Source organism: Bos taurus, chromosome 2, assembly GCF_002263795.3.
Source record: "Bos taurus isolate L1 Dominette 01449 registration number 42190680 breed Hereford chromosome 2, ARS-UCD2.0, whole genome shotgun sequence".
NCBI lineage: Eukaryota > Metazoa > Chordata > Mammalia > Artiodactyla > Bovidae > Bos > Bos taurus.
In genome coordinates, this window is record NC_037329.1 from 56598206 (window position 1) to 56624049 (window position 25844).

General features: G+C 34.9%; 1 protein-coding gene across 1 annotated transcript in view; it reads left to right on the forward strand.

The window, feature by feature from the left end:
- The window catches only part of LRP1B (LDL receptor related protein 1B), a 315853-nt gene that overhangs the window by 125719 nt on the left and 164290 nt on the right, over positions 1-25844 (forward strand). The window contains exons 22-28 of the mRNA XM_059878468.1: positions 4294-4423; positions 6099-6205; positions 6546-6678; positions 14628-14750; positions 21941-22066; positions 22791-22928; positions 25015-25149. Of these exons, the coding sequence (XP_059734451.1) occupies positions 4294-4423; positions 6099-6205; positions 6546-6678; positions 14628-14750; positions 21941-22066; positions 22791-22928; positions 25015-25149 (892 nt within the window). The remainder of the gene's footprint in view (positions 1-4293; positions 4424-6098; positions 6206-6545; positions 6679-14627; positions 14751-21940; positions 22067-22790; positions 22929-25014; positions 25150-25844) is intronic.

Here is a 25844-nt window from a genome sequence, read left to right on the forward strand (position 1 = left end):
AATCAAAACTCCGTTGAGAAATGTTTAATTCTAGATCTGTGAATGGAAATTGACAAAATGAGCCACTAACATCTTGTAAAGCCAGAAAACAAGACTATTGGGATAGTGTCCAAAATACATAGGAGCAAAATTGCAGGGTTTTCTACATACAAAAGGGACAATTTGAGCCTTAGAAAGAAAATAAAAAATGACTGTAATGTATTGAAATATAATAATGTATACAAATATATGAGTTGATAATAATATTTAAACAAAATCTCAATTGTTACTTTGGAGGTTTCTAAGTAACTTTATTAGTATTTACTTAGCCAAATTCAGAATGTGAGACATTCTATAGAGCAAATGACCTGTTTTTCCCAAGTAGTAAATGGCATTCAAAAAAGAGTTATACATTAAAAGAAACTCAAATCAAATTCAATGTATAGGTTCTTTTAGATTTTTCATTTATCAAACAGTATTTTTCTACAGTTGAGAAAATTAGGAAATTTTTAAAGTGGATTGGGAATAACTTTAAAAATTTTCTATTAATACCATCATAGTATTAATTTTCTGAAGCTATTGTCATTATGTTAAAGTTCAAAATATAAATAAACTGGGAGAGAGGCTTATGAAACATGAATAGCTAAGTGTGGATAATTGTTAAATATGCATGATGAGCACATGGGTTTTATTATTCTGTTCTCTCTGTTTTCCTGTGTGTTTTAAGATGTCTAAGATAATGATTAAAAACCCCACAAATATAGACACAGACACATGCATCAACTATATGCAGTATATTATAAATTAAACTCTTCTGAAGGTAGAAAAAAACATCTAGAAGTATTACCTTCTGTGTTATTGTCAATACAAATAGAACAGTCACTGATTATTGAGCTCCTTTACTTGAATTAGCCCTATTGCTGAGAAAAACATTAATTAATTCTACAAAATATACTGAGCAGTTATTATAATCATTGCATGATATTAGGTTCTTGATTCATAGACAATATTTCTATCCTGTGTATATGTGCGGGTACATATATGCTGTTGCTTTACTCACGTCTGGCTCTTTGTAACTCTATGGACTATAGCCAGCCAGGCTCCTCTGTTCATAGAATTCTCCAGGCAAGAATACTGGAGTGGGTTGCCATAAATTACAAAATATTTTAATATATATTCCTCATTTTCTACATTTGCTACTTCATTCATTCGATCATCTATCCAGCAAATTTTAATGGAATACTTACTTCTTAAATGTCCCAGGTACAGTAATGGACATGGAAAAGGAAAGTGGTGAACAAAATCTGAAATTACTTCCTCATGACTAGTACATGGGCTATTTTTCCAATGTCATTCACCATTACATAGCTCACCCCTTGGATACATCATGGTTCTATTTATCCTTATGTGTGAAAAATCTTTTCTTAGTTTCATTCTGTTTAAAATTCCTCTGTGAAGTCTTTCTTAAAACCCTTATGAACTCATGTTTTTGAAGCATATTCATTTATTTTGACAGTATATTTTATTGAAATTGTTGGTTAAAATGCTGGTCTTCTATTAGTCTATGAGTTTACATGGTCCCATCACTTCATGGGAAATAGATGGGGAAACAGTGGAAACAGTGTCAGACTTTATTTTGGGGGCTCCAAAATCACTGCAGATGGTGATTGCAGCCATGAAATTAAAAGACGCTTACTCCTTGGAAGGAAAATTATGACCAACCTAGATAGCATATTTAAAAGCAGAGACATTACCTTGCCAACAAAGGTCCATCTAGTCAAGGCTATGGTTTTTCCAGTGGTCATGTATGGATGTGAGAGTTTGGACTGTGAAGAAAGCTGAGAGCCGAAGACTTGATGCTTTTGAACTGTGGTGTTGGAGAAGACTCTTGAGAGTCCCTTGGTCTGCAAGGAGGTCTCCTGGGTGCTCATTGGAAGGACTGATGTTGAAGCTGAAACTCCAGTACTTTGGCCACCTCATGTGAAGAGTTGACTCATTGGAAAAGACCTTAATGCTGGGAAGTATTGGGGGCAGGAGAAGAAGGGGACGACAGAGGATGAGATGGCTGGATGGCATCACTGACTCAATGGACATGGATTTGGGTCCATTGGTGTCCGGGAGTTGGTGATGGATAGGGAGGCTTGGTGTGCTGCGATTCATGGGGTCTCAAAGAGTCGGACACAACTCAGTGACTGAACTGAACTGAACTGAATTTACCAAATACAGGGAGGAATCATCCTTTTCTTTACGTTATTATTTAAGAAACTCTTGCAGGACACTCAGGTTCAATCCCTGGGTTGGAAGACCACCTGGAGAAGGAAATGGCAACCCACTCCAGAATTCTTGCCTGGAGAATCCCATGGACAGGGGAGCCTAACAGGCTACAATCAGGGAAGCCTGACAGGCTACAGTCCATGCAGTCACAAAGAGTCTGACATCACAGTGAGTAACACTTAGCCAGTTTTACCAACATTATTATTTAAGAAACTCTAGTAAATGGTAAATCTTCAATACTTGGGAAAAGAAGTGGGGAAGGAAAGAAGAAAATCAGTTATATAGCAGGCAGTCTAATTAAACTGTCATCAGCAAAGACAAAACTATAGGAATTCAGAAAATAAGCTCTTATTTCTTACATGGGATGAAACTGAGAAAAAGCAGGGAGTAACAGTTCATATGCTTCATTCACTGGAAGTTTCACAAGCTGTAAGAGTGCTGCACCTTTTGTGAAAAGAACAGACAAGTAAATCTCGGCAACAATAGAAACTGCTAAACAACAGAAAAATATCATCTCAGCAAGACATTTCACTGGAGCATCCCATTTCAACCAGAGTGGTCAGACCCAAGGAAAGTGAATTTCTAATTTCCCTTTCATTGATCTCATATAAAGAACTGAAAGGCCCCCAAAGGCATCACTACTATCTTGTTTGATTTCCAAATAAAATCTGGATGCTAGCTAGCCAAAAATGACAATTCTGGCAGTTCATTTCACAGTTCTCTAAGAACAAATAGCAGAAGAATGGAAAAGGAATATGAACAGCAAAGTATGAAAGAACAAGGACAGAGGGAGAAAAGTGGGGATAGGGGAAAGAAATAACACAGGGGAAGTTTTGTTGATGCAAGACAGAATTACCCTAGGATTTTTTCTTGTTTCACATTAATCTTTTCACCCCATTCCCAAGGAACTGGCTATACTGATTAGAAATATCTTTTAGCCTTTTTATTTCCCCACAATCATCATTGTCACTTCAGTTCAGTCCCTCGGTTATGTCCAACTCTTTGTGACCCCATGGGCTGCAGCATGCCTGGCTTCCCTGTCCATCACCAGCTCCCAGAGCTTGCTCAAACTCATGTCCATTGAGTCGGTGATGCCATCCAGCCATCTCATCCTCTGTCGTCCCTTTCTCCTCCTGCCTTCAATCTTTCCCAGCATCAGGGTCTTTTCCAATGAGTCAGTTCTTCACATCAAAGTAATGGAGCTTTGGCATCAGTGCTTCCAATGAATAGTCAACATTGATTTCCTTTAGGATTGACTGGTTGGATCTCCCTGTAGTCCAAGGGACTCTCAAGAGTCTTCTCCAGCATCACAGGTCTAAAGCATCAATTCTTCGGCTCTTAGCTTTCTTTATGGTCCAACTCTCACATCCATGCATGACTACTGGAAAAACCATAGCTTTGACTAGATGGACTTTTGTTGGCAAAGTAATGTCTCTGCTTTTTAATATGCTGTCTAGGTTGGTCATAGATTTTCTTCCAAGGAGCAAGTGTCTTTTAATTTCATGGCTGCAGTCACCATCTGCAATGATTTTGGACCCCAAGAAAATAAAGTCTGTCATTCTTTCCATCGTTTCCCCATCTATTTTCAAGAAGTGGTGGGACTGGATGCCATGATCTTCTTTTTTTGAATGTTGAGTTTTAAACCAGCTTTTTCAACCTTCTCTTTCATCTTCATCAAGAGGCTCTCTAGTTCCTCTTTGCTTTCTGCCGTAAGGGTGGTTTCATCTGCATATCTGAGGTTATTAACATTACTCATTGTCATTTATAGCTATTAAAATTGCATTACCCCATAACTGTCTGTTTGGAGTATGATCCACTCAGAGCAACTTTATTACTTGATGAAGCCGTGGGATATATGTTCTTTTTATATTTCTCTGTTTTATTATGACTAATAGAGACAAATGAAACTGGAAAATGATTATAATGTTTTATAGTGATGAGCTTAAGTGTGACCATCTGAGATTCTTGTATGTGTTTTTTGGGGTTGAAGACATTTATCTAAAACTTTAATTTTAATTATGTTTGTGTTGTTTTTGTCAGAGAAATTGTGAAACAAGTTGTTCCAAAGATCAATTCCAGTGTTCCAATGGTCAGTGTATATCAGCAAAATGGAAATGTGATGGCCATGAAGATTGTAAATATGGAGAAGATGAGAAAAACTGTGAGCCAGGTAAAATGCTTGAGACAATATTTCATTTAAGTAATGTTTTAACTCAGAATTTAAATTTCAGCAAAGATATGTATAAAACAGTGGCAAATAATGCACATTTTGCTGTTTTTAAGAAATAATCTGAAATATCTGTAGATAAATTAATTGGTGTGCCTTTTGTATGTTTTGAAAGTGTTTTATTAGACGAGATTGATATTATTTCCAGATACAAGCATTACTCCCTTAAATTTGATTTTCTGATCACTATATTTTTCTATATCATTTGGAGTTGTTTTTCCAAGATAGTGGAATGAAAAAGGTTGAAACTATAAGTGTGATAAAAGTCAGGTTTCAATTCCAGAAATTAAGATTATTAAATAGAATATAGAAGGTGTATTATTTCTTTTACATCTTGGTCCAAAATAAAAATTAAGATTCAAAATAAGAGTATAGGGGGAAAAATACCCAGTTCATATATTGCTATTCCTTAAACATCACTTTAAATATATATATATATATATATATATATATATATATATATATATAGTTAGTTAGTTAGCTTTTATACTTGGGAATTTTAATAGCATTATTCTATAGGAAAAAATACTGGGGAAGATCACTTTGTAATATATTATACACACACACACATGTATATGGTTGTAATAGTTTCATAGTGTAATAATTATTTTGAGGGACTAAGGCAGAACTGCAGATACCTCACACACACTTTACTAATAGCCCAGGATCATGCCCATGGTCCACGTTGCTAACTGTTCACATCTTTGTTCTTACTGAATTCAGACATAGTCCCAGACTCATTAATACAGATCCCTAGGCAACCACTGCCAATTAAAAGGAATTAAAACCTAAGGGAAAAGCTTTTTAGCATCCCAGGACACAGCAATTTAAACCACAAAGCCATTACGTAAGTATATTTGGCTACCTAGTGATCTAATACAAGGCCAAGAATCCCAGAATTTGAATGCAGGCTTAACAAACGAAGCCCCTCGACATGGAAAGGTATCATCATTCCTGTGTTAATTAATTACATAAGGTATTGGCTATAACTTATTTATCTACAATTTAAAATATTTCCATGTCATAAAAGAATTGCTTCAAATTTTACAGACTCCGCTAATTATACATATGTTCATATTTAAAACCCCAAGTTAAAAAAAAAAAAGACTTCTTAAAACTTATATAAATATGATATTTTTTTCAAAATAGCCAAATAGATACCATGGGGTCTATGAGACCATGCCAAGATTTTCACTTTTAGCTTTATACAATGCATATATTAATAATATCCTCAAAGTTTACTAAATCCTATTACAATTTTGAAAATAATTTGAGGCTTTTGTATTTTAAATAGATTCAAAATTATAAGAGAATATATTTAACTCTTCAACAATCAAAGTAATAGAAGTTATAGAGAGGTTCCCCCCACCCCCTCGGCCCTTTTTTCTTTAGTGAGTTGAATACTTATGAACAGACCATTACATCATGAGGTATATTTAATACAGTACAAAAATATTGTAAAGCTCATTTTAAGTCAGTGTTTAATATCAGATGTTGAATATAATTCAGTATAAACTATTTTCATTGCTATCTATAATTTTCATATGCTTATTTATGCTTTTATCTATCAACATTCATTCTGTTCACTAAATCTAAATCTCAACTTTATTATACTCAGCTTCTCCTACTTGCTCGTCAAGTGAATATATATGTGCCAGTGGGGGATGCATTTCAGCATCTTTGAAATGCAATGGAGAATATGACTGTGCTGATGGTTCAGATGAGGTAAAATCTATCTTTTGATTAAAATCTCTGAATTATGTGAATTAGATTTGAGAAAGCAAATGTAATAAGCAATAGAGAGACAGAATCTTGATTCTTAGCACTGTCTAAAATGTCAAGACGAGAACATTGAATACAGTAATTCCAGCAAATGCCTGAATCTTCATGCTGCCCATAGACCAAACTGTATTGTCCTTCGCAAAGGCAATATTCATTAATTAAAAATAAAACGAAGCCCACACAGCATAATAAATCTCCAGTATTGTCAGTTGCATGTTTACTTTGCTTGTGACTATATCATTATCAGTAGTTAAAACTGCAGCCCCCATTTGTATTTGAACAGATGGACTGTGTGACTGAGTGTAAGGAAGATCAGTTTCGATGCAGAAATAAAGCCCACTGTATTCCAATTAGATGGCTTTGTGATGGAATTCATGACTGTGTGGATGGCAGTGACGAAGAGAACTGTGACAGAGGTAAGGTACTATTGCATATGTGTGTCTACAAATAAGAGGATGGCAGTTAAGATGCTGTGCAGAATATTTACATCATGTGCTAAAGGCAGCAGATAAGATAATTAAAATGATTCTCCTTTTCTAGTTTCATTACATAATGGCAGTGATGGTTTAGTCTCTAAGTCGTGTCTGACTCTTGCGACCCTATGTACTGTAGCCAAGCTCCTCAGGCCATGGGATTTCCCAGGCAAGAATACTGGCGTGGGTAACCATTTTCTTCTTCTGGGGATCTGCCTGACCCAAGGATCAAACCTCCGCCTCCTGCATTGCAAGCGAATTCTTTATTGACTGACCCACCAGGAAACCCTCTCAACACATAATACAGTGCTCTGAATAAGCAAAATCTGGATCATTTTCAGACAAGAATATAAATCCATTTTCATATAACAAACACAACTAAAATACAAGTGTTTTTTGAGTATCTATTATGAGTATGACATTGGACTAGATGTTGGATCAGGGATGGAAATGTGAGAAGAGGTCAGGGAACATAGCCCCTATAGCCATTCCTACCGAAGTATTTTCTGGGCACGTTTTTCTCCCACATTGCTTGCCTTGTTTCTGAAAGAATAGAAACAACATATGGTGTATTATATCACACATGCTAATATGCTAGATCATAGATAGGTTGTAGGTTGGGCCCCAAATTTGTTTCCTGCCATATGGTTGAGAAAACGACCTACATTGAAGTCTGGAAGAAACTTGATTTTATAGCATCATTCTTTTCTAGTTATGTGAAAATATTTCCTGACATATAACTTTTTAGTTGCAAATCACCACATTAAATTATTGCTATTTTTCTGTTAATAAGAGGAAAGCAAAGAAATTGTAGGGTGAATCTTAAAATGGCCATGAATTATAGCATTCTTATTAATTTCATAATGTTAGATATATTAATTAACACAATTTATTTTTACTTATAAGATCCTCTAAACTTTACATTTTAGAATATTTGAAACATCAACAGAGATGATGTTAGTATTGATATATGTTGTAAAGCGTTTGAACAAGCACTCTGTTTATAAAGTTTAAATGGATCTAAAATATTTACTCCTGTAAATATCTAATCAGTCAAGGAAAAATATCTTCTACCTTCTTTAATATTAGATCAAACCTTTATGATTTACTACATTTCTATTCCAAATCTTATAAAGTATTATTATATCAGCAGAAGAAACCCTAGTTCTTATTTGGAATCTGAAGTGCATTATAGAAAATCATAAAAGATTAAACTTCCATAATAGCCGTTTCTACTTTTGCTTACGTTCTCACACTTGCTGTCTGTAATTGGTTACTCTGGAGAAAGCAAACTTTGTGAACATTCTGGGACCAAAAACTCATAGTGGAGGACTTTAAGTCCAAGATTAAATTTCTTATAATTTAGTATTTTATCATTAATAAATTCCATCCCCTCAGCTTCAGTCACTCACCAGTCTTGTTCTTCTCATTTTTCCTATGTAGGCTTATTGGTGACCCAGTTGGTCACCAATACATCCTACTCACTGCTGCCATGTTCATCTTATGTAAGTGTAACTCTGGTTATGTCAATCTTCACTCAAAGCTCTTCTTGGTTAGATACAAATATCATAACCTGGCAGTCAGGGTTATAAGAGAATGATCCCATTTCACCTTCTGTATCATTTGACTGAATTTCCCTGTTGGAATATGTTTCTGTACAAACAAAATGTGGAAATACATTCCAGGCAGTGGGATCATTATGTTCAAAGTCACAGAGGTGAGGGAAACTTGATCCATTTTGGAGCCACAAGTAATTGAAAAGTCATGCTGTGGAACTTAGTTTTAATATTATGCATATTGAGGCATTTTCCAAGGCTTTTGAGGAGTTTTCTAATATTAAAAAAGGAAAGGGTGATAAGATTTGAACTATGTAATAGCAAAGAGAATTGACTGAGATGATGGGGAGCAAGAAATCTTGTTTCTTATTTTATCTCCATGGAAGTTTCTGTATTCATGTTTTAATACTATCAAGCCCAGCCCCAGTTCTCCAAGAACTGTAGAAATACCTAGAGAGTGAATCTGTACCTGGGAGGGTACGGAGTTGGGGACAATTCTGTTAGAATTTAATTACTTTTTAAATATTGGATTTCATACAAATGTGTTTAAACAAAGAATTCTAGGTTAAAAATCAAATATTAAAGTAAAACATTAAACATAGCTTTTGAAATCTGGGATAACTTTCAATTTTAAAATGGCTCAATTAAATGTTTAAACTTACTGACTAAAAAACAGAGCTGAGGACTTTGAATTAAACCATTTAGAAATATGTCAAATTTTCTCTCCCCTCTCTATGGCTGCGTGTAACATTTCCTGGATTCCTTGCTCCCAGGTAATTAAATTTCAGTGAAATATCTTGGTGGTTTGATCCTATATGGATATGACCAAGTTCAAATTTCTAGCATTTGATTGCTTCCAGGAATTGGTTTAAGTATTGGATAAAAGCACTTCAAGACATTGAAGAAATAAAATGCCAGAATATGCATCTCTTCTGTTACATGTTACTTCCATTCATCTTAAATATGGACACATGAGCTAACAGAGGCTAAGTGTTGAGGGGTTGAAGGTAAGAGAGCTACAGGATAAACATGGAGCATTTACCTTGTGAATCAATTTTACTGGTTTACTTTAAAAGGAAAGAAACCCCTAATATTATGGAATCACTGTCAAGGTTCATGATTCACATTTTGAGATGGATTCTTTTATTAATGCAATACCTAACTTTTGATAATTTTTTAAAAATTAATATTTGATCAGCTAATGTAAGTCAAAATGCAGACGATCCTTTAAAAGGACACACTGTCTATGTAGCAACAACTCCAAAGTATTTTTGGGCAGTTTGATACCTTTTATATCTGAAGTAGCCTTAACCAGAAAAGTCAAAATCTAAAACTGACAAAGTGATATGTTAAGACTTCAAAATGATAAATAATTTTTAACAAAATTGGACTCAAACTAATAAACTTAAAATCTGTAAGCAAATACAATTGAACTATTAGTTTAACAAAAACACAATATTTATGAGATGCTGCCTCTCTTCATTGGTGATTTATTTTTAATTATAAAATTTCCAGCAGATCTTTGCTTCAAGCCCTTGATATTTGAAATAGTTGGATACCTGATGAGGGAAGTAACACTTGCTTCTAGGGTTGTAAGAATCTCAGCTTTACAAAATGCATCTCTTCATGAAACTAACTTCTCTAATTGGTGATCAAAATGTAAAATTTAATACAGTACTAATATCTCACTGACATGTATACATGTTTCTGAGTAATATTTTTACAATAAAACATAGATTCATAAGCAAAGAAATAAATAAATAAAAGCAGCATTCACATTTGTAAAGGTAGAACATGTTACCCCAAGGAAATTTGGTGTTTGTATTGGCCTGAGCTTTCAAACTTTACACTTTATACCAATTTTGATGGAAAAGATAGTCTTTTTAGCAATTATTAGCTTCTAATTATAGAAGCTATCAAATTTCATCATACATTTAAGCTTATCTCAACCCTAATTAAGATGAGAACCCTTGATTCTTATTTTCTGTGATGATATATTTGTCCAGATTTCTATGAAATTGCCAAGAGCTCAATTAAATTTAGACATAGGTTATTGTTAATTACAATGCTTGTTTCTATTTTTCTAATAACCTCCTATTGAGCTGATCAAGAACATGACTAGGAAACTGGAATTTTAATCCAATTAATCTCTTTAAATTATGCCTATTTTAAATTGTTTATGTGTGCTTCCTGCCATTTCACAATAGGCTTTTTAAGTTAGGATATCTTGGAACCCCTTGATGCGTTTTTTTAAAATGCAAATTGTTCCTAGTACAATGGGAAGCCTTTAGTAAATTATCATAAAACCTTTGCCTTTGTGTTATAATTATGATTTCATATGTATTTCTCTTCTTCTTAATAAAAATAGTGCAATGTCTGACACTCTTATGGGGACAATTATAATGTTATCTAATTCAAAACCTTTGGGAACTCATATTTTTCCTTTTAACAAAACTGGTGTGCTACCAATCTTTTTTTTTTTTTTTTTTTTGAATAATCAAAGGATGTTCACAAATTCTGTTTGAATTTCATCCATTTTAGAATGGAAAATGTGATGTCATTAGAATCTTTATTCCGAAAGAATACAACTCTATTTCATATCCTGTGAATTTTGATACTGAATTAAGCCAACACTTACCTCATACTGCTATTCATGTGTTTAATACTAAAGACTGTTCTTGCTATCTTTTTTGTCTGTTTTCAGACACTTATTAAATGACAATATGTTTTCTTGTGTTGATTTTGATGATTGAGATTATTTTAAGGTTTAGGGCATTTTAAAGCTGAACATTTGGAGCAAAATGGCAACCTACTCCAGTATTCTTGTCAAGAAAATACCATGGACAGAGGAACCTGGAAGGCTACAGTCCATAGGGTCTCAAAAAGTCAGACATGTCTGACTTTTCTGAGCATGTATAGTTGAACGTTGCAAGTGTTTGTAAGAAAGGGGCATCCCAATGCCAGATATTGAACTGTCAGAAGACTCATGGTGAAATTCATCATTCTGGACTCACTAAGGACTTGAATCTATCTGTATCTTAGAGTTTGTTAGTGCTCAAGGATGTCACTGTGAGCTGTACCAGTTCTGTCAAGTATTTTGTAGGAAAACTTAGAACAGTTATGATTGAGAGCATTATAAATTCTTGGTCTCAGCTTGAACTATCACTCAAGATTCTAAGCATTCTACCTATATATTTTTAATCATCTCTCTCTACCATTAATCCTACCAGGTTTTTAAAAAGTTGATATTCTTTCTCACATTCTACTTCACAGCAGCAGTAAAAATCATGAGTTTATTTTAACATCTGGACACAAAATTAATTAAGCTACCGATTTTTATGCCTAGCCCTTCTTCTTTTCTCTTAAAATAGATTTGTCTCATCTCCAGTCTAAGGATAGTCCTTTTACTTGTTTTAGATCTCAAATCCTTCACACTTTCTTGATTCTCAGAGAACTTATATGAATTACCTTTTCTCTCTGCTATATCCTCAACCTTACTTTATTTGCTGAATTCTTCTCAGAAGCATTTATATACCTGTTCCGATATCTGTTTTACTTCATTCAAGCAATCAAGCTGTCTGACTTACCCAACTTCTTCTTTTCTTCCTTCCCTTTAAGGCCAAACTTCAGAACTATTACCTCTTTATATATGATAACCAACTACAAACATTTCTTTAACCCACCAGCACTTCACTAAATCTACTGTCTTAGCATTATTTATATGTGCTAACTATTACCTTCTTGTTTGAACAGTTTTCAGATATTTCTCCAACCACTATGGCTACTTCTCAGTCTTTTTTGTAGGTTTTGCTTTATTCATTTAATCTTTCAATGCAAATTTCCTCTGTGTTATCTTCTAAATTTCAAGTAACATCTATATTCTGATCATTCTCAACTATGCATTTACAGGTCAGAAACCTTTCCTGTATTTTGGACACGTTTATCCACTAGCCTGTTAAATATCACCAAATCCTTGCCTTACCAGTAACTTAAATGGATTATGTCATTATTTCCACTAATACTGATCCAAATGCTATGCTCTTTTATTTATTGAACAATGCCAGCACTCACCAAATGGTCCGAATAAACCAAAAATTGAGTCCTGTGTTTGACTACTCATCTCCCTCTACCCCTCATCAAGTTTGTCATCAGGTCCTGAGGATTCTACCTCCTGAAGAGTTCTCAAATATATCAACAACTACTCTAAATCAAGTTACCATCAGTTCTTTTCTGATTGACTGCAAGCCTTCTTCAAACTGGTCTTTTTTCTTGTCTTAGCTTTACTCTCCCTGTTTTCATGTTTAAACTTTCCACACTGTAGCTAAGGTTGTCATTCTAAAACCCAAATCTGATTTTGTCCCCATTTCCTAAAGTACATCTTTGCTACTGAAAGTGAATTACTAGAGATTTGTGTGCAAGTCAAAGCTCAAAAGAATAAGAGCTTATTGACCCTAACAAGCTTAGGGTTATTATTCTCTCTAAAGTACATCCACAAGATGAACAATACTTCTTTCTTGGACTTTTCTAGGCTTGCAAGGATGAGCAGTATCACTCTGCAGCTCTATGTTTTAATAAACAAACATATCCATTTTTAACATGTCAACATCTTCAACCATCAAATCTTGTCAATATGGAAGCACTATTTCTTATGTTATATATGAAATTTAAGTTGGCAGTATAAGTCTCTGAAGGCAATCATTTATCTTCATTTTACATTCCCATCAAATTTCTTTGTGTTGTTTCCCCAGGTACTCTTTGAAAGTATGATCTTATAAATCCTAATCATACCTCTTTTGTAACATATGAAGATGTTAAGCTCCATAGAAATTAATACACTTTTCCAAAGCAAAACAAAGCAAGTTCTTAACTCCCTAACCATTGCTGTTTCTGCTATATATTGCTGTGTATCTAGACATATATAACTTAAGTTTATTTGTACTCTGTGTTCTTTACCTGTGGTAGATGTATTCAATTTAAAGTTCAAATGTCCTTGTATTCTTGCTGCTTTCTATTTAATTTTTAAAAGAGCAAGAATGCAAGTATTTTAAAAATGCTCACAAAGGAGTTCCCTGGAGGCCCAGTAATTAAGACTGTGAGTTTTCAAAGCAGGGGGTATGGGTTCAATCTCTGGTCTGGTCAAGGAATTAAGATCCCATATGTCATGTGGTACAGCCAAAAAATTAAAAATTAAATTGAAAGTAAAGATATATTCTTTAAAATAAATTAAAAATGCTCGTAAGAGTATTCTATAGTACAGTGTTTATAAGAATAGCTAGTTCCCTGGTGGCTCAGATGTTAAATAATCTGCCTGCAATGCAGGAGACCTGGGTTCAGTCCTTGGGTTGGGAAGATCCCCTAGAGGAGGTCATGGCAACCCACTCCAGTATTCTTGCCTGGACAATCCCCATGAACAGAAGAGCATGGTAGGCTACAGTTCCTGGGTTGCAGAGTCATACACAACTGAGTGACTAAGCACACACCACAGTATTCCACCACATCACCAACTTCTGCATGCATGGATGCATTATAAGTTGCTTCAGTCGTGCCTGACTCTTTGTGACCCTATGGACTGTGGCCCGCCAGGTTCCTCTGTCTCTGGGGTTCTCAGGCAAGAATATTGAAGTGGGTCCCCCTGCCCTCCTCCAGAAGAGCTTCCCGACCCAGGGATCAAACCCACCAACTTCTAATTGTTATGAAATTAGTAGTTTCTCTATGACTATAAAAATGTTTTACTGGTTTTTCTGGTTTAAATGATTCAGTTTGTCAGTTTTCAGATACAAATGAATTATTAAATTACTTTAAAAGTAACTTTTCTTCCCAGAAGAGCATAATTTTTGGTAACGAAAATTAGTGCTATTTAAAACCTAAGTTTCTTTACACTCAATAATGTAGAAATGATGTGAAATGGAAGGAAATTTATATTGAAGAAAACTTTATTCTAGTGACTTCTCTGGTGGTCCAATGACTAAGACTCAATGCTCCCATTGCAGGGGGCCCAGGTTCGATCCCTGGTCAAGGAACTAGATTCCACACACTGCAACTAAGACACAGCACAGCCAAACAAAAAACAAGTAATATTTTTTTTTTAAAGAAAACTTCATTCTATCATCTTATTCTCAATATTCTGTAAAGAAAATATGATACATGTGAGGGTAATATCAAATGCTTTGAAAAGTTGACAGTGAATACTATTTTTAAAAAGCTTGGACGTATAATATTTTACAGGAAAAAAATCAGGAAGAGAGAAACTTTTACTGTGCTAAGAATTAGAGGAATATGTGTTTTGCTGACTGGAATTAATTATGCTGTATATCTGTCTTTTGTTTTCAAATGAAGGAGGAAATATATGTAGAGCAGATGAGTTCCTTTGCAACAATTCACTTTGCAAACTACATTTCTGGGTGTGTGATGGAGAAGACGACTGTGGAGACAACTCTGATGAAGCCCCTGACATGTGTGGTATGGCATTTCCCATGGCTCTAGATTGTACTCTGCTCCCCTGATGTAGTGCGCCAGCATGATTCAATGATATGGTGCAAATTCTGCCATCCCCGGGTTAGGTAGATAACGTGTAACCACAGATACAGCTTTTGCTCAAATAATAACCCTCCTCAGAGTTTACGACTTTGAGAGCCCTCTTAAATCTGAACTTGCACATGTCAACACTACTCAAAAGACGGATTATGGACTGTCTAGGAGGATTTAGAGTAGTTCACCTTTTGAATTGAGTAAGGTTCATATAAAGACTTAAGCTTTATACTCAATTGATGTTTTAGGTTAAAACAATTTTTTTGACAAATAAATATGGAAAAAAATGTGCATAATAAAATCACATACTTTCACAAATCGCCCACTACTGAGACTGGTTATTCAGAGAAGGGAGATAAATATGCATAGAGATATACAGATATTATCTATCTATTTATCTGTACCTATCTATGGCAACCTAATCCAATATTCTTGCCTGGAGAACCCCATGAAAAGAAGAGCCTGGCAGACTTAAATCCATAGGGTTACAAAGAGTCAGACACAACTGAAGAGATAGCACACGTGCACGCACACAGACACAGACACACACACACACACACACACACACACACACACACACATCTATCTTTCTATCTATCTATATCTATCTATCTATCTGGGGGCTTCCCAGGTGGCTTAGATGGTAAAGAATCTGCCTGCATTATGGGAGACCAGGGTTCGATCCCTGGGTCAGGAAGATCCCTTGAAAAAGCAAATGGATACCCATTCCAATATTCTTCTCTGGGGAATTGCATGGATGCAGGAGCCTGGCAAGCTACAGTTCTTAGGGTCACAAAGAGTCAGATGTGACTGAGCAACTAACTCTTTCACATTTATCTATTTACTTATCAATCATCTATCTGTCTTGTTAAAAGAGTTAGGCAGGTAACTACATTTAGGAGTTATTTAACATTTAAATGAAAAATCTTAAAATTTATTTCTAATTCAAATTCAAGTTACTTCTGACTGACATTTGTCACAAGCATAATTATGCAACCAACAACTCTAAATGCATAGCTTTAGATCACCAAATTAAACAATTTTATGTATTTGGTAAATATTGTCATTCTTAATGTCATTGTTTGTTTCTAGTCAACATAAAAAGGAAATTTAACTTTTAGTTTGAAGAAAAATGCTACTACTTTGGATATAAATATAAATATCCACATAAGGTGAATTAAAGAAAATATAGCATAAATATGTGTACTTAGATGTATATATATATATACTTATATTCCGTGTTCTATTTGGTAAATCAAGCTAAACTAATTTTTTATAGATGTTGATATTGACTCAGTTGAATAAAAAGCTCAAAAACAAAGAGGTGGCTTTACTTTAAACATGTTTTAAAACTTGAAAAAGATAGTGTTTGGAGAATTGTTCTCTACAGGTACTCCTGATAAGTAATGTAACTAAATTTCACTTTCAGTTCTTCCGCATAATATTACAGAGTGAATTCTAGAGAATCACCAGAGATAGTATTATTTCTGAATCATAATACTTGAAAATATTTTAAGTGTTTTACTTGAATTTTTTTTCAAATTTAAAAATATTTCAGATTTTACCAATACAAGCCAAAAAACTATTATTTTTAATAAAATATATTTTTTCCCTCTATTCTGTATTCCATTTCAGCACAAAACTAGTGAGTAGAATAGGATTTGTTTGGAAACTAATTAACCATGTGGGGCTCCAGATCACACCCCGCAGATCCATTTCCAGGGCCAGGAAGTGATTCTAAAGGACATGCTGCACAGCTGTTGGAAAACTTGTAAAATACATCCAGCTTAATTCTGTGAATGTTTTTGCATTCTCCTCAATCATAAGTATCAACATTGAGTCAAGTTTTTATGTGATGGAGACTGTACTAAGTAATTGGGATAAAAACAGAATATGGTTTCTTTGACAAGGAGATCAATTTCTGGTTCTAAAATAATAATTTCCAGGTATTATATTTCAAGCAATAGTAGAATTAAATAAAGATAAAACATAGAGGGATAAAATGAACTCTGCCTGAAAGAGAATGAAAAGAGGTAGACTAAAATACACCATAGGTATAGAGAACAGTGTGGGGGAAAGTATCATTCATTCATTTAATAGCTGTTAATCTAGAGATAGGCTTATTCCCTGGTGGCTCAGAGGTTAAAGCATCTGCCTGCAATTCAGGAGACATGGGTTTGATCCCTGGGTCAGGAAGATCCCCTGGAGAAGGAAATGGCAACCCACTCCAGTATTCTTGCCTGGAGAATCCCATGGACTGAGGAGCCTGGTAGGCTACAGTCCACAGGGTTGCAAAGAGTCAGACACGACTGAGCAACTTCACTTCACTTCACTTCACTTCAAACTAGAGATAATGATTATTTTTGGTGATATAATGATAAGAGAAACAGATATGGACCCTACTTCACAGAGCTGAGAATCTAGTGGAAGAGGAATATTAATGATCACAAAATACATAGTTATAAACTATGCTTTATGTGCTGAAAGAAGTATAATAAATTATACAAATAAAGAATTTTGGAGTTTTAGTCTATATAGGATTTTATTCAGTCTCACTTTTTGAGAAGTAACATTGAGTTTGAGTCTGAGAGATTTATAGCTGCCAAGTTGGTGAAAGGGATGGAGTGGGAATGGATGACACAGTATTTTAGGCAAAAGAAACAAGATGTAGAAAGGCGCTGAGATAGAGCAAACCACAATTTACTAGAGGAGTTGAAAGATATGTGTGCTTGGAGAATACAGAGCATGCTAGATAGTGGACAAAACGGAACTAACAGGAGAGATACTTGAAACCTTGTGAGTCTGGGGAGGGATTTTTAGATTTAGCTTGAAACCAAATGAAAATATTATAGAGTTTTAAGTAGAGGAGGCATAGAGTCATATTTCTATTTCACAGATATTAGATAGAGGCAAGAATAGTTAAGACAATTGCAGAACTCAAGGCAAGCTATGCTGGTAGCTTGGATTAAGATAATGACAGCACATGATGGCAAAGTATACACAATTTGATTGTGATTTAAAAAGCAAAATGAACTGGATTAAATAATGGGTTGGACATAGGAAGAGAAAGAGAGAGGAAGTTGGCAAGTGTAATTTATAGGCTGTTTTTGCTTGTACATTTGAATAGCTGGGAAACACAGGATAAGGAAATTTTGCATGTAAAGATTAGAAGTCTGGCTTGGATGTACTTGAGGAGACATTAAGTACAGATCACAAGGAGATGCTACATGTTTGGTTCTAGAGCTTAAAGAGCTGGTCTAGAAATGTAAATGTGAGGGTCAGCAGAAAATGTAGTAGTAAATTCTATGGAATTTGTAAGATTCAGGCAGAGAGGGAGTAAAACATAAAAGAAAGGAATTAAGATAGAATATCAAGGGCCACCAAACATCTAAATAAATATGAGTAGCCAGAAGAGACTCAGGTGAGTAATAACAAGATGATTAGAAAAAAAAATGAAGTATGACAAGAAAAATACCAAGGTAATAAAATGTTACAAGAAAGATGAAATGGTTCCTGAGGAGGCAGGGAAAATTGAGTTTCAGAGCAAGTTAAAGCAATCCATTTTATATAAGGGTAATGACCCCTTGACCCACTCCAGTGTTCTTGCCTGGAGAATCCCAGGGACAGCGGGGCCTGGTGGGCTGCCGTCTATGGGGTCGCACAGAGTCGGACACGACTGAAGCGACTTAGCAGCAGCAGCAGCAGCAGTGACCCCTTGAAGAGCTGAATCATTGGAAAAGACCCTGATGCTGGGAAAGATTGAACGCCAAAGGGAGAAGGGGACAATAGAGGATGTGATGGTTAGAAGCATTACCAACCCAGTGAATATGAATCTGAGCAAACTTCAGGACATAGTGAAGGACAGGGAAGCCTGGGGCACTTCAGTCCATGGGGTAGCAAAAACTTGGACACGACTTAACAATTGAACAACAACAAAAGTGACCCCTTGAAATTAGTTGATAGACTATATGTATATGCAGGTGATGGACTGATATTTAATGATATGATAATTTTTATCTTTTTATTTCCATTTATCTGTTTATAATAAGGGAGCATGTTCATATAATGTGAAAGGTTGGTGTGGTAGGGAGACTTGAAAGGAACATAGATTTGAATCATTATTGATTCAAAGGGTATGAATGACATTATGTATAAAAAATATAAATATAGATATAAATGAGTGATTTCCAAGTAGTGTTCAGGGCCTATCTGGCATTGATAAATATTCATGTTTGTGATAGCAGTCAGCATTGCAGTATGATTATCTACAACATTCCTAGGCTTCCCAAATGCACACATTGGGATAGCAGATGGCTTCATTTACCTAAGTTTAGGGATTCTGTTAGATAATTAAGAAGGATAAAAGCAAAAGTGCCAGAGAATGCAGATCATTTAGACTAAGTATTAGTACTTAGAAAAATGTCCAAAATATAATAGGTTATCAATATCAAATAAGTAAATTAAGAAATAGAATATGGTACATTTAAATGACTACTACATGTTATAGAATGTAAATTACCCCTCAGTAAAGCTATTAAAATCATAAAAACAAATAGAATTTGGAATCTAATGTCAGCAGAAAGGGAAATAAAAAGAAAAAAGGCATTGGTGAATAGGCAAGAGTTAGGCATATCAAGGGACTAATGTTTCAGGTAAGACTGAAAAAGTGTCCTTAATGAGACTGGTTGAATTAAGAAGTTGGATAATTGAAGACTGTGGTCTGAATTTGGATCATTAAAATCTGTGGCTTTGTAAATGAAGCAATTGGAAATAACACCTTGAGCTATATCAGTAAATGTCTCTTATCTGCAAGCAACAGGAACTGTCATTGGTTGAATTAAGATACATTTGTCAAAGTCCACCCATGTGCACAACATTCTAGAAGAATGGGTGCCTAGCTGGATTAAAGTAAAAGAATATGTGGTATAAAAAATTCAGGAAGCTAAGAGGTGCATTTATTGGCTGGTTTTCTCATACGGATTTTGATGTCCCCTAGGAGGCTGGAATAATTTGGATAGAGAGAAAGAACTGTGAGGAAAGGTGCTACAAACTCAGTGAATTGGAAGGGGGTGATGTTTATAAGACTGATGAGAAAATAATGCAAGGAAAAAAAACATAACCAAATGCATGGACCTCAAAATAACAGTTTTTGGTTTTAGTTTATTTTTTAAAAACGAATGTGAATATATAGTAGCAGAATTCTGGAAGCTATAGCAGAAAACTATGAGATAATGTGAGATTTGAGCAATTTTACAATAGCAGTTTAAGGGGCTCTGCAGGGCTGGAGAAACCATACATTCAGAGGCCTGTGTGCAGTTGATAACAGACCAGTTACATGCCTTATGAAGGTAGTCAGGAGAGAGATCTGTAGGTTTGCTTCTCCACATTCTGATACCATGAGCTAATGGGAGCAAGGTTTAGGGGGTCTTAGTATGCTAATGCATTTCCCAACTGCCTATAGTGCAGGAGATGCCAGAGATATGGGTTCAATTCCTGAGTTGGGAAGGTCCCCTGGAGGAGTGCATGGCTACCCACTGCAGTATGCTTGCCTGGAGAATCCCATGGACAGAGGAGCCTGGTGGGCTACAGTCCATAGGTCGCAGAGTTGAATGCGACTGACAACAGTAAGCAAAGAGACATTCCTAAAAAACCTGCAGGGGAGGAATTCTGCTTAGAATGTGAACCAAATTTTAATTAAAGCAAGAAAGTCAGGCAAAAAAGGAATGTGGCATATTTAAGGAGCTAATAAAGTGGTATTGCTAGAATCCTGAGTGACAAGGGATGAGTCTGTAGGAGTGGCATGGACAAGATAATTAGTCTATTATGCCACATAAAATACCATACATTTTATTCTGGAAGTAACAAATAACTATGAAAGAAATGATCAGATTGCTGTTCTGGTAGCTTTGGGAGGATTTTAGGTTGAAAAATGAAATAGACATTAAGGATTCTACTGCAGTCATCTCTGTAAGAAAGAGTGAAGAGCTGAGCTACTGGAGTTGTAACTGGTGTGCATGGAGATGAGCGGGCAAATTTGGGGACAATTCCAACTGCACTTGTTGACTAATAACAGTTGAAAATAATGGGAAGGTGCATTTAGGATAATCCCAAACTTGTGCCTATAATGTGCCACTAACTGAACTATGGAAATAAGACAGTTTGTCTGAGGAGACAGAGGTCAAGGGAAGATAATGAAGAATTGAGTTTTGAACTTGTTGAATTTTAAATTCCCCAGGGAACATACTATAATTAATTATGAGATGCTAAAATTAAATAGCAAATTGAAAGTCTCCAGAGGATAGTGTCAAGTAAATCTATGAGACTGAATGAGACTATCTAAGCAGAGAATTCCAGAGTGAGAATATGAGGAGACCAGCCAGCAATAGGAGCCTGGATTATCCTACATGTGAGGAAGAGAAGACATTAAAGATGCTTCATACTTTAGCGGTAGAAGTCTTCAGATTCTCTAGTAATGAAAAGGACATGTGTAAACTTCCCTGGATTTCATTGCTTCTTTAAATCACACACCCACCCACACATACACACACACACACACACACACACACATACACACACACAACATGAATAAATAAGATCACCTTATGTGCCTTAAATACATAGCTACCTGTTTGTTCAAGGAGACAGAGATTGAGAAACACAGCTCTAGTGTTATTGGGATTTTTTTTTTCCCCTGAATGACCTATTTTCAGTTTTGGATATGTAACATATGCTTGCTCAAGCTCTATTCTGTGTGAAATTGCTCTTTCAGATAACTGTGCCTGCCATGTTGTATAAAATGTGGGCATAAATTAATTTGGTACACTAGAGAAACTCAGCTAAGGCATTTGTAAATAAGACCGTGAAGTTTGACTCTTTTTCTTACTTCATTCAGCATTTCAGCTGTGCACTCTCTTCTGTAATTAATATAAATAACTCGGATCATAACTTCTATTATCACACATTTTTCTAATAGCTGCATGTAAGCAATTCCCACAATAAGAGATATTCCAAAAAGCTAGATCATGGATTTGAAAAGGAAAAAAATAAAAAGACGACAAAAGAAAGATGGTTCTTCATAAGTTAGTGTACCCAAAGGAGCTGCTTTTTTTTCTTCTTTTCAGACAAATTTCTTTGCCCACCCACAAGACCTCACAGATGCAGAAATAACAGAATATGCCTGCAGCCTGAGCAAATGTGCAATGGGATCGATGACTGTGGGGACAACTCAGATGAAGATCCCTGTGGTGGTAAATCCATTTAGTGCAAAATAATTGATTCCATGTGAGCTACAGATAATACAATGATTAGGGCTCAAGAAATTTTAAAAAATATATATTTTCATGTGGCATGTCTGATGGTAGATTATCAGGCACTAGATTTTCTGACAGTATGTGAAGATAATCCACTTAGATTTCATATGCATAATAGAGCTGTGCAACTGAATATCTCCAAGTCTGTAAATCTCCACTGGTTATAGGTATTTTATTCTAGAAAGTACTGCATGAGAGAAACAACATAGTGGTTTAAAATATTCTGTTAAACAACTTCTTGGGGTGGGGGTGTTTATATAGATTGTGTATGTGTGTATACAGTCCCCTTTACACAATTCAGAAATTAAAATTTCAAAACCTAAATGCCTTACTAAAATATTCAGCAAAATCATTTGGTGACAGAACCTGACTTGACGTGACCTGAGGTAGTTTATATTACTTTAAAAAAGAATCTCATTTTTGGTAAATATTCAAACATTTTCATGTGGAAATATAGTTATTTACTATAGGGCAAATATAGTGTTATATTTCTAAGGTTCAAAAATTTCAGAATTTTTTTCATTTAGCCCCAAGAGCTTCAAATAAAGGATTATGGATCCATGTTTTTCATAGCATTTAGTAAAAATCTTAAAACTGTTATAGACTCAGTAAATTTGTTTGATTCTGTGAAACACTGATCATTTTTTTAATAACTCTATAGGTAAGCTTACATATAAAGCAAGACCTTGTAAAAAAGATGAGTTTGCTTGCAGTAATAAAAAATGTATCCCTGTGGATCTCCAGTGTGATCAACTTGATGACTGTGGAGATGGTTCAGATGAACAAGGCTGCAGAATAAGTGAGTTTGTTTCCTGTTAAAGTGCAGTGACATGCGAGTTTAATTTTTGCTTCAACATGCCTAAAATTTTCTTTATTGCTGTGAGAAAAGATTGCTCTTCAAAACATGCTTAAGTAATACTTTTTTAAAAAAAGACTTACAGTCTTATGGACTCTGTGGGAGAGGGAGAGGGTGGGAAGATTTGGGAGAATGACATTGTAACATGTAAAATATCATGTAAGAAACGAGTTGCCAGTCCAGGTTCGATGCACGATACTGGATGCTTGGGGCTGGTGCACTGGGACGACCCAGAGGGATGGTATGGGGAGGGAGGAGGGAGGAGGGTTCAGGATGGGGAACACATGTATACCTGTGGTGGATTCATTTTGATGTTTGGCAAAACTAATACAATTATGTAAAGTTTAAAAATAAAATAAAATTAAAACCAAAAAAAAATAAAATAATAAAAAAAAAAAAGAAAAAAAAAAAAAAAAAAAGACTTTTCCAAAGTCACCTTAGAATATCATTTAAATTAATAACAGAAAGTATGAGGTAGGCAAGGCTGATTTTGCCTTCAGCTGTTAAAGCTGAAGCTGGAAACTCAGTATCCGAATACAGACTCTGATATCATCAAAGAAATCTGTATTCCTTATTATTTACAAAATATAAATATAGTAGTTTTTGAATTTTATGGTTATATTAGGTTGAATGATGATAAACATTTTAATAATATATTCAATGCTTTAAAAACTCACTCCATTGCTGAGTCATTCTCAAAGAAGATATTATTATTTTATTATTAGAGTGTTATGATACTTGAGTCATGAGATCTTGATTATTAATAATTTTGTGTTTTATGTTTGATATCTGATTTTTCATATTGAGAAAAATAATTAAGCTTGTGACCCTAAATTCTGATTGCTTATAAAAGTCACAAAAGAGTTCCAACTCTTGAGTCTTTTATTGTTTCTCATTTGTATGTAAGTTGTTCTCCAATGGTTGATGAAGCAGTATCCACCAGGGTATGGCCATATATATCTTAATCATGGTATAATTACACTGGTGTATCTTCATTAATGGGGCTTCACTGGTGTCTCAACTGGTAAAGAACCTTCAGCTGGTAAAGCCTGCCAAAGCAGGAGATGCAAGACTTGCAGATTCAATCCCTGGGTCAGGAAAATCCCCTGAAGAAGGAAATGGCACCCCACTCTAGTATTCTTGCTGGATGATCCCTTGGACAGAGGAGCCTGGTGGGCTACAGTTCATGGGATTGCAAAGAGTCAGACATGACTGAGTGTACATGCACAGCTTAATTAATTGCAAAATATCCAAGAATCAGTGGGATTTAGTAATAGTTATAATTCTTATAATTAAGGTTCTCATATTTCTCAGTAATTGAATTTGCTTAAGTAGAATATAGATCATTCAATATTACCCCTATAATATTCCATCTCCCTTATTTGTACTCTAAAATGTTTTCCTGAATTGCAGGTAAAGCAATGAAGTTGCAAATACCCTGCTAGAAACTGCAAATAACACATAATCTGTCCTAAATTGTATTGCAACCCATGTCCATCAGAGCATAATACACACTCAAATGCTGCTCCCTGTATATGTTTAAGAACTGATGATTTAACCTCTTGCTTGAATAACATGGTAGCACTCTTGACCAAGTTGCTGAATACTAAGTTTAAGTTAACAATAGATGCCTACATCTCTAGGTAGCTTCCAGGAAATATTTTCATTCTTAGAGAAGAATGTGATTCTTCTACATTAAAATGATCTCATGGTAAAGATAGCCTGTCATTAGAACCATTGACATGAAAACCTTTTGGAAAGTAGTATAGCTTAATAACAGCTATAAATATCAGCTGCTGGTAGCTTGGTCTAAATTCAGTGTAAATTATTTTGGTTTTTATCGGCTTCTATTCCTTTATAAGAAATGAAGGCTTATATGGAGAGAAGATCATGACTTTATAAATTCACAAATAATAATATGTGGAATAAAAAGGGTTTCAATAAATGTAATTTTAAATTAAGAAAAATAGTAAACTCCCATTTCAGGAATTAGAATTATATTAGTTTTGATCATATTTTTAAATCCTAGCTCCCAGTGAGTATACCTGTGAAGATAATGTGAACCCATGTGGAGATGATGCATATTGTAATCAAATAAAAACATCTGTTTTCTGCCGCTGTAAGCCTGGATTTCAGAGAAACATGAAAAACAGACAGTGTGAAGGTATAGTACATTTCCTCAACAGCTTGCTCTTAAGTCTTTAGGTTATGAAAGACTCCCAGGGCTGCTAGATTGTGAGATGACAGAGGACTGATTTTCATCTGAATGGTACCTATCTGTGGGATACCATTTTACTTACGAGAGTGAAAGTCCCTGGGGTCAAGAGCCTGTTTGTATTGCTAAGCTAACCGTTGCTGAGGCTTATAAAGCCTTTTCTATAGCAGATTCAGACCTGAAGGAATTTCAATTGTATTGCTACAATTCTGTTTTGAAATGCAAATAACGAAATTGCTTGTTCAGAAGCTATTGAAGAATTAGCAGCAATTCATGAAAGAATATGTTTATGATGACCCATTTTTCTTAAGTTATGGCATTTGCAATACTGCAATAGGTAATTTGCTTTTACAGAACGGTGGGTTTTTATCCTAACACAATGTCCTAAACAGTGCTTTATATTATTATCAAGAGTGTCTCCTAAAATTCAAAGACAAGATTTAAATAAATCTCTGTCAACTTACTTGTGATCATTTAAAAATTGAGCATTCAGGGGAGCAGGAACCTCATAGTAAGTTCTATCTAAATATAGTTTACACTAGGGCTTTACTGCCACGAAATACAGACCTAAATGCACTTTCTGCCAGTTTCTCCACTAAAATTGGTACTATAATTAGAGCCAAACCTAAAGTGTCTAAGTCTGG